This window comes from Henckelia pumila, chromosome 2 (assembly GCF_033568475.1).
Source record: "Henckelia pumila isolate YLH828 chromosome 2, ASM3356847v2, whole genome shotgun sequence".
In the NCBI taxonomy this organism is placed as follows: Eukaryota; Viridiplantae; Streptophyta; class Magnoliopsida; order Lamiales; family Gesneriaceae; genus Henckelia; species Henckelia pumila.
The window spans coordinates 180,018,252-180,027,819 of NC_133121.1; the positions used below are offsets into that span (position 1 = coordinate 180,018,252).

The 9,568-nt window shown below is 37.6% G+C and overlaps 1 protein-coding gene across 1 annotated transcript; it reads left to right on the top strand.

The window, feature by feature from the left end:
* The first annotated feature begins 2,839 nt into the window (after window positions 1-2,839).
* Window positions 2,840-6,716, top strand: LOC140879578 (probable methyltransferase PMT2). Its single transcript, XM_073283340.1, has 6 exons — window positions 2,840-3,063; window positions 3,635-4,284; window positions 4,709-4,919; window positions 5,107-5,782; window positions 6,071-6,148; window positions 6,236-6,716. Exons 2-6 carry the CDS (start codon window positions 3,643-3,645, stop codon window positions 6,456-6,458), a joined length of 1,830 nt encoding a protein of 609 aa, XP_073139441.1. The 5' UTR covers window positions 2,840-3,063; window positions 3,635-3,642; the 3' UTR covers window positions 6,459-6,716.
* The last annotated feature ends 2,852 nt before the right edge of the window (window positions 6,717-9,568 follow it).

Below are 9,568 nucleotides of genomic sequence, written 5' to 3' on the forward strand. Positions count from 1 at the left end.
ATTATACCGAAATTATACGGTATACTGAAATTTCGGTACGACATCGATATATACCGTTATATACTGAAAAAAAACCTTATATATTTTTTAATTTATATATTTATTATTTTAAAATATTATACATTTTAAAATTTTATATATTGTTTCGGTATTTCGATATATATCAAAATTTTTAAATTTCATACCGCTACCGTATCGAAAAATTTGGTATCATTACCGTACCATACCGAAATTTGGTATTTTTCGGTATGGTATTGTAGTGACCCGTCCCAGATCACTTACTAATTAGAAACTTAAGCATGCAATTAAATTTAAACAAAAAATAATTAGAGTAAATGCGAAAACTTAAACCACATGCTAACCCGACAGAATACAACCGGTAATAAACTGTAACCCAAAGAAATAATTAATTATACAACCTAATCGAATGAAATACAATACCAAAAAAAAAAAACTTAAACTAAAACCACCGACAACCCCTACTCTTAAGCCTTGGCCACCGACCAAATACTAATCCAGCTCCTGGTCAATCTGCAAATCTGCCCCGTCGAATGGAGTGTCCGAGATAAAGGTACGAACATGAGCTCTAACTCCCAATACATAAATCTGAATACACATGTCTATATAATGCATGCAACATGAAACATGAATAATCTGGTATATCGGGATCCAGCTCTGGAACATCATGCTTAGAACGCAGGCACCTCTAGTATGCACACTATGTTCCAAAGATCTAGAGGGTGCTACATGTACTGAACCCGATCTTGAACTTTCACCGCCATTGGTAAACCGCACACGCTGCCCCGTCGATCCAGTGAATGTCACATGGTACCCGATCGTACAAGGAAATACTAGGGTTTAGCGATCCTAGAAACAACAGGCTATCTCGAAAAGATAACATGCTCAACATGTTGTATAAAAATCATGAACAGTATAATCATGCATGCATCAGATGATAAGTAATAATGCAACACATAAATATGCATACTCAGCTGGCTCTCTTAGTCTGTACTTAAGTACCTCAACTACTGGTCTAGCTATACAACTCTCTACAGTCCATACAAGTCAAGTGAATATCATATCACTATAACTTATCTAAAAGACTTAAACTAGACTAATAGTTACTCCAAAAAGCTACTAAGAGTATAGATTTATATCTGCATCTGTCGTCAGCTCGCTAATGTCGAAGACCCTAACCCAAGCACAACTCCGCTACAACTCCCGTAACACCTCGCTAATGTCCGACCCTTGATGGTATGGCCCAAAACACTCAAATATGGACTAATATTCGAAATATGTCTCAACTTAGCATCTAAAAATAAGGCTTTGACGCCTATTTATAGTCCAAGGATCGGAAGGTTCGATCTGGGTTCGAAAGCACCGATATGGGCATGTTTGTCACGTTTTTTCGCACTTTGACACGTTTCTGGACAAGTGGATTCAGAAGGTCCGAACTACACATCACTTTCCAAGTGTAAAACTCATTTTGACGCCTCAAGGGTCTGTTGAGTTCGGACGGTTCGAACTGGTTTGGAAGGTCTAAACTGCTTCTGCTCCTTCCGTACTGATTTGCTGCTTCCAAACTATTCAGCCCCCAGACCCTACCTACTGTTTTTGGACGTTCTGAAACTGATTTTCCACTTATTTTTGTCAAATAATGACTCCTAAATCATGATTTGCCACTTTTAAAATTTAGTGTAATTTTTTGAACATGTAAAATGAAACTCGGGTTACTACAGGTAACATCAGTATACCGAAAATTTAGTATTTTTTCCTACCACTAGACTTGACTAGACCCGAATTGTTGAAAAATAGACCATATGTCACAATACATCTATTGATGCAGTAATATAAACTTCTCTTAATTGAGAAAATACGCACGTGTTTGTCTTTGAAAATCGAAAAATCCTCATCCTTGGTATAACACAAAAACTCCAATGAGACCATTTTATCGATCAATTTTGAGAGACACATTTTCAACTCGACACGAATGAAATATATATTAATTTTCTTTTGTAAAAAATATTACTTTTCATTTAAAATATGAACTGCATCGATCAAGATCACTTATATAAATAAGCGAGCCAACAGGGGCATAGGCGAGTTGGTAAGGCCTGAGGTGACGTGGGAAGAAATTCCCCAGTGTTGCGGGTTCGATCCTCGTGTGGAGCATATTCCATGCTGAAATATTGTGGGGGGTATGCTCTGGGAATTGGGTCATGTGCTCCCTCCTTCAGGTCCCTGCCGCTCGTGCACATCTCTCAATTTACCCTCCGCATGAGCCAATGGGCCTCTGACTCATGTGGAATGGGGTTCCCTTCGGGGTCAACTCTTTCTTTATATAAATAAGCGATATCGTTTTCCAAGAGATCTGGTCCCGATGTCGATTGTCAAAGAGAAAATGAAGCACTTGCGATTTTTTTTTTTATTCAGTTCGACCCGAATGAAAGATATATTATTTTTTAAAAAAAATATTACTTTTTATTTCAAATATGAACTGCATCGATCAATCTCACTTGTATAAATAAGCATATCGTTTTCCAAGAGATATTGTCTCATGTCAATTATATTGTCAGAGAAAATGGAGCACTTGCGAATTTTCCTTTTATTCATTTATCTACAAATTTGTGCATTAATTAATTAATTAAGAAAACAAATAATCAAGATCGAACCCATGGTTCATTTCAACTTATTTTTACAGGCATTATCTCATGATAAATCTAAGGTCTTCATTTATCAATACATATAAAGTTCACTAAAAAATAATTAACCTCATATTCATTGATAAATGTACACCTTTAAATCTATGTCAAAGACAATATGCAGGATTTAACTTATCCTTGTAGAAAGGCTCGTGTACTCGAACTATACATAGAAAGATAACAATACACATCAATCTTAGGGTTCTATATTGGTAACTGGAATTGGGATTTTTATATCTCAAATAAATATTTCTTCCTATCGCTCCTTTTCCCGAATTCCGGTGCAGTTAAAGTGGAAGAAGGAAAAAAGACACGAGCTTTGTAGCTCGTTCAGGCTGCGTTCTCATCAGTTGTGCGACAGGTATGATATTCAATTTTTTTTTGTTTATGTTGTGTAGTTTTGATGATTAATTCTGGTGCCAAGTATTTTTCTTTTATGAGCACTAATTCAATATGTTGTCTTTCGAAGTTTTTTTTGTTTTCCAGTGTTCTTGAGTGCAATAAATGGGGTGTCATCGAAGTTTTTGAACTTTTTGTGGACAATCTTGTAGTGTTTCAGTGATGAATTGTGGATATATAGTTTGGGTTTACTGGTCATGAGTTTGATGTTATTGTGATTTTCTTGAAGTTTCAGCAAGAAATGCTTGTTTTTATGTCTTAGGCAACTGCAACACCTGTTTACAGTGTAGCTGTTGGGGTATTTTTTATGGATATATATATGATATAGGAGGATTAATTTTTGTCCTCATTTTTTGTATTTATCAGCATTTGCTTTGGCATTGCCATTCATGGGATATTATGCAAAGAGAATTCTGTATTTTTCTTATCATGTTAATGGAGGCCTTCCTTTTTTATAATGAAAATCAGGATGGAATGATTTTCAACACTGGTTACCCTTCTTGTGTGTTTATTGAATTCGAGTGTTGTTTCAGGTCCTGTAATGGCGAACAAGTTTAATTCAGGGGACAGTAGGACAAGGAGTTCCATGTCTATTTTTATAGTTGCTGGTCTTTGCGGTTTCTTCTTCTTACTTGGAACATGGCAGAGGAGCGGGTTTGGGAAGGGAGATAAGATCGCGATTGAGATGACCAAAAGTGGAGCCGACTGTAATATTATGCCGAAACTTAATATTGAAACCCACCATTCTGGTCAAGCTGGGATAATCGATGATTCTGATCTAAAATCGAATGTGTATAAGCCATGCCATCGACGCTACACGGATTACACACCATGCCAAGATCAAAGACGAGCGATGACTTTTTCGAGGGAGAATATGCTGTATCGTGAGAGACACTGTCCTTCAGTGAAGCTGCGTTGCCTTATTCCAGCGCCTAACGGATACGTAAGTCCGTTTCCATGGCCAAAGAGTCGGGATTATGTTCCCTATGCCAATGCTCCTTATAAGAGCTTGACAGTGGAGAAGGCTATTCAAAACTGGATCCAGTATGAGGGCAATGTGTTTAGGTTTCCTGGCGGAGGAACACAATTTCCACAGGGGGCTGATAAGTACATCGATCAGCTTGCATCAGTTATACCCATCCAAAATGGAACTGTTAGGACTGCATTGGACACTGGATGTGGGGTATAGTGCTTTATCTGTTTGGAAATTACGTATGCATTTCTTATCTAGGTTAGAAACGACTTGTCTCAAATTAAGGTCTAAAAATAATTTAATACATCAATACGACCATTGAGTTGTAAGTCTGTATGGTCGTTTTTGAAATTAATATTGAAGAATATATGTCTATGTCGGTTAGACATTTGGCAATGGATGCCAACTTATAAGCTCTCAAGATTACTTCAATGAAATATGGAGGCGTTTGGGCATCACGAGCATTAAACTGTGACCTCGAGATTCCAGAATCTAATACAATCCTTGAAACGGTGGACAAAACTGGGTCACACAGGAGGCTGGCTAATATTAGTTTTATATAAAAATCTATTTGTCTTTTGCACATTAAAATTGTTTCCCAGGTGCATTAAGTTATGAACAATTTTATTGCTAGGTAGCAAGTTGGGGCGCTTATCTATGGAACAGAAATGTCATAACGATGTCGTTTGCACCTAGAGATTCCCACCAAGCCCAGGTTCAATTTGCTCTTGAAAGGGGTGTACCTGCAGTCATTGGCGTTCTTGGAACGATAAAAATGCCATATCCTGCTAGAGCATTTGACATGGCTCATTGCTCTCGTTGTCTTATACCATGGGGCGTAAATGGTGAGAACCACATGTTTTACCACATTTCATTGTACCAGATGGAAAATGGAACCTGTGTATAAAATGCATTCACAAATGCCCCATGAAACTACTTATAATGTGATAAAATTTGCCAACATTTTTATTAAGATAACATTTTCTGTCATCTGAGTTTGCGCCTTTGTAACTTGGTTCACTTTCTATGTAGATGGACTATATATGAAAGAAGTTGATCGTGTGCTTAGACATGGTGGCTATTGGGTGCTTTCAGGCCCCCCAATCAACTGGAATACTAACTATAAAGCCTGGCAACGTCCGAAGGAAGAACTCCAAGAAGAACAAAGAAAGATCGAGGAAATAGCCAAACTTCTCTGCTGGGAAAAGAAGTCTGAGGATGGTGAAATGGCAATATGGCAGAAGAGAATGGATGCTGATTCTTGTCGTGCTGCACAAGAAAATGCGGGAGTAACTTTCTGTAAAGAGTCGGATGATGTCTGGTATAAGAAAATGGAGCCATGTGTTACTCCATATAACAGTGCTAAAACTGATGAAGTTCGTACTGGCGATCTCAAACCATTTCCAGAGAGGCTTCACGCCGTTCCACCCAGAATTGCTAGTGGATCAGTTTCTGGAGTCTCCGTCGAGGCATACCTGGAGGACAGCAAGAAATGGAAGAAGCATGTCAACGCCTATAGAAAGATTATCAAAATTATCGACACTGGGAGATACCGTAACATAATGGATATGAATGCTGGATTTGGAGGTTTTGCCGCTGCACTTCAGTCTCCTAAGTTGTGGGTAATGAATGTTGTACCTACAATTGCTGAGCATAGTCACCTTGGCATTGTTTATGAACGGGGATTGATTGGCATCTACCATGACTGGTATGCTTCTATTTCTTTCTTCTGTTCCCTTCGCGTCTGCTGATTTACATCTTACAGAACTTTATCAGAATTATAAGATGTGCCATGTAGTTCATAAAATACAGTTTAAATGAAGAAGAATAAATTTTTTTTTTCAAGAAAGAAGATATGGACACATATTTCTTATATTTGAAGGCCTGAAAGTCACATTTTTGAAAATACTAAAATTGCATAATTTTTCTATAAAAATCCGGGTAGTTTGACCTTGAAACAGATATTTGGTTTGCTAAATTTAATTTTCTTCTCCAGGTGTGAAGCCTTCTCTACGTATCCAAGAACATATGACCTGATCCATGCTAATGGTGTTTTTAGCTTGTACAAAAACAAGTGAGTATCCGGCTATCATGTGTTGCTATAAGTTTCCTAAAACCATAAAAAAAAGCCCAGATTATTTTTAAATTTCCCATTAAACAGGTGTGAGTTTGAAGATATATTGCTAGAGATGGACCGAATTTTACGTCCCGAAGGTGCAGTTATACTACGAGACGAAGTTGATGTACTTGTCAAGGTGAAGAAGATGATTGGAAATATGAGATGGGATTTCAAGATGATGGATCACGAGGATGGTCCCCTTGTTCCGGAAAAAATACTCATTGCTGTTAAACAATACTGGGGAAATTCCACATCTACACAATAAGAGCCAATAGAGTCATTGTTTGCAGAATGACACGATTCATTCCTAGCCTGTGATGCTTTGATTTCTTGTACAAAATCAACGGGAATATTCGCGCCTTGTCCATTTTACCGGGCGACATTTTCGCTTCAGAATGGGACAGGGGACGTCTAGTTGGGCGTAGATTAGCATGTTTAACCATGGATGAATCGTTCTGTATGTTGTATTTTGGTCGAGCTTCTTGTTACATTAGTACTATTTATTGCTCTTTCTGAGCCCATTTCTCCCCACCACCTCCTGGATTCATCGTTCTAGCCGCAGTAGTTTTTTGTGGTTCTTGCGGAAGAGTCATGCATAATACCAATATTCCATACTGAGTTTGAACTTCAATTCGATCAAGTAAGCTCAAAACTCAAAAAAGCAATCATTTTGCGAGTGAAATCGTGCTCCGTTCGACATGTCCATGCTTCACACGAAGCCCTATTTCGTCAAGTTCCAGCTTGAACCAGGCTTGAAATTATCAACGTCGTTCGAGTTCAACTAAAGCTCTACAAGTCCGTACATGAATCTGACCCGCCACAAAGCCCGGCTGACAGCAAGTTCGATCCTTTCCAACCACAGCCATGATACCTTATTTTGTAACCTTTCAGAATCCAAGAAACCGTTTTTATGAAAATTACACAAATTTTATTTATTTTCTTTTTTTATATATATAAAAAAGAAATCCACAGGCAAAATAAATTTATGTTTAACCGAATTATCCATCGATGAACAATCTTGAATTAAAAAAATCCATGCATTTGATTCTGTGGTTAAGATCAACTGGAGCACATCGACAGTGTTAACGAGTTTAAGGCTCGAGTATACGCAAACAATTTGGTCACACAATGCTTGGTTGAGGTTTTGGAGAGGAATTTGTTCAAATCTCAAAACCCGATGCTTCGTTCTAAATTTTGGACCTTGGGATCAGATGACTATAAGTCGTCTACCAATGGAATGGAAGAGTATTGTATTTACGAAATAAGGATCAACCTTCATTATCTTCAAAATTTTCTCGAAATTTTGGTGCAAATTTTATAGACAATGGACAAAAGGCCTAAAACACCCATTATATAGATACTCTCAACAAAGTAGTACCAGAGCCAGCCTTGGCCTGGGACGAACGAAAGCCGCAGCTTTGAGTGTTATACAAACACAGTGCGAGAGACAATGTCAAGCAAAGGAAACATTGTCCAACCTGCAATACCACGCTTTGATGATCATTATAATCATTGGAGATACATGTGGTCTAACACTTGAGACATTGATGTTAAATGAACTACACGTCGTCATCGACATTTATATCTTTACTTTTATTCTTATTTTTTTGAACCTTTAAGTAAATTTTTTTTTTTCGGGGGGAGGGGTGGAAGGTTTGGGTTGGGGGTTTTAAAGAGAAAGTAATGTTTAATTTGATTGCTCGAAGTAGAAGAAGCATGCATTGAACACAACTATTTTTTGGTGCAACACTGAATGGTTGCAACAGATGCTGCTAAACTTCAAATACATCATCACAAGCTAACACTTTATTCGAGAGGCTCGAGAATCAAATCTTCATCATAATCATTCTCAGCATGGTTAGCAATTGCGATCGCGGAGGCTGCCGTTCCAGTTCCATTGATATTTCACGGAACGATCGCGGTTATCGTCGCGGAGTATTTTAATAATAAAAATATAAATAATTATATAATTTGGAATATTTTTAATTCAAAAAAATTGAAAAAATTACATAAAACAGCGTTATATTAATCAACCGTTTTCATCCGAAACTTTGTCGCGGCAGTTGCCGTTCCACCCGTTCCGCGACCGTTTTTGCGAACCATATTTCTCAGGCTTCACTCCTCTCACTATGGACAGTGGTCCGAGCAAGAGTTGTAAAAACCGGCAAAGAGGATCCTGCAGACCTTCCATTTCATAATGCCCGAATCGCCAGTCTCTCTCAACATAAATAAGGTCGCTTAATTGATGGTTAATCTTTTATTATATAAAATTCCAAGATTACTTTAATGAAATATGTAGGCGTTTTGACATGGCTCATTGCTCTCGTTGTCTTAAACCATGGGCGTAAATGGTGAGAACCACATGTTTTACTATACATTTCATTGCACAAGATGGAAAATGGAACCTGTTTATAAAATGCATTCACAAATGCCACTTGAGATTACTAAGAATGTGATAAAATTTGCCAACGTTTTTACCTAGATAACATTTTCTATCATCTTTAACCTGAATTTTGTGCCTTTGTTACTTGGTTCACTTTCTCTGTAGATGGCCTATATATGAAAGAAGTTGATCTTGTGCTTAGACATGGTGGCTACTGGGTGCTTTCAGGCCCTCCAATCAACTGGAATAATAACTACAAAGCCTGGCAACGCCCGAAGGAAGAACTCGAAGAAGAACAAAGAAAGATCGAGGAAATAGCTGAACTACTAATGCCGAGAATAGTCACCTTGGCATTGTTTATGAACGGTATGCTTCTATTTCTTTCTTCTTTTCCCTTCGCGTCTGCTGATTTATCCTATAGAGCTTTATCAGAATTATAAGATTTGCCATGTAGTTCAGAAAATACAGTTTGAATGAAGAAGAATCATACATTTTTTTTTTTGGAAGAAAGAAGAATCATACATTTTAATGACTCTTTCTGTTTAATTTTTGCTTCTCATTGTTTATTTCTTCTAAGCATGAGATATAGACACATATTTCTTCTATTTAAATTCCTGAAAGTCAAATTTTTTAAAATACTAAAATTGCATACGTTTTCTATAAAAATCTGATTAGTTTGACATCGAAAAACAGGGGAAGTTCTATGCTATCCGAAGGGCACTGCCCTTGGGATGACATGGCAACCCGTGATTGGTTTAAATCAGTGGGCTCTGTTCTAGGCTACCCCAAGGGTACTGCCTTTGGGTTGGCATGACAACCCGTGATTGGTTTAAATAAGTGGTGCTACCCCAAGGACAGTGCCCTTGGCTAGCATAGAACTCACCGGAAAACAGATGTTTGGTTTGCTGAATTAATTTTCTTATCCAGGTGTGAAGCCTTCTCTACATATCTAAGAACATATGACATCATCCATGCTGATGGTTTTCACAAGC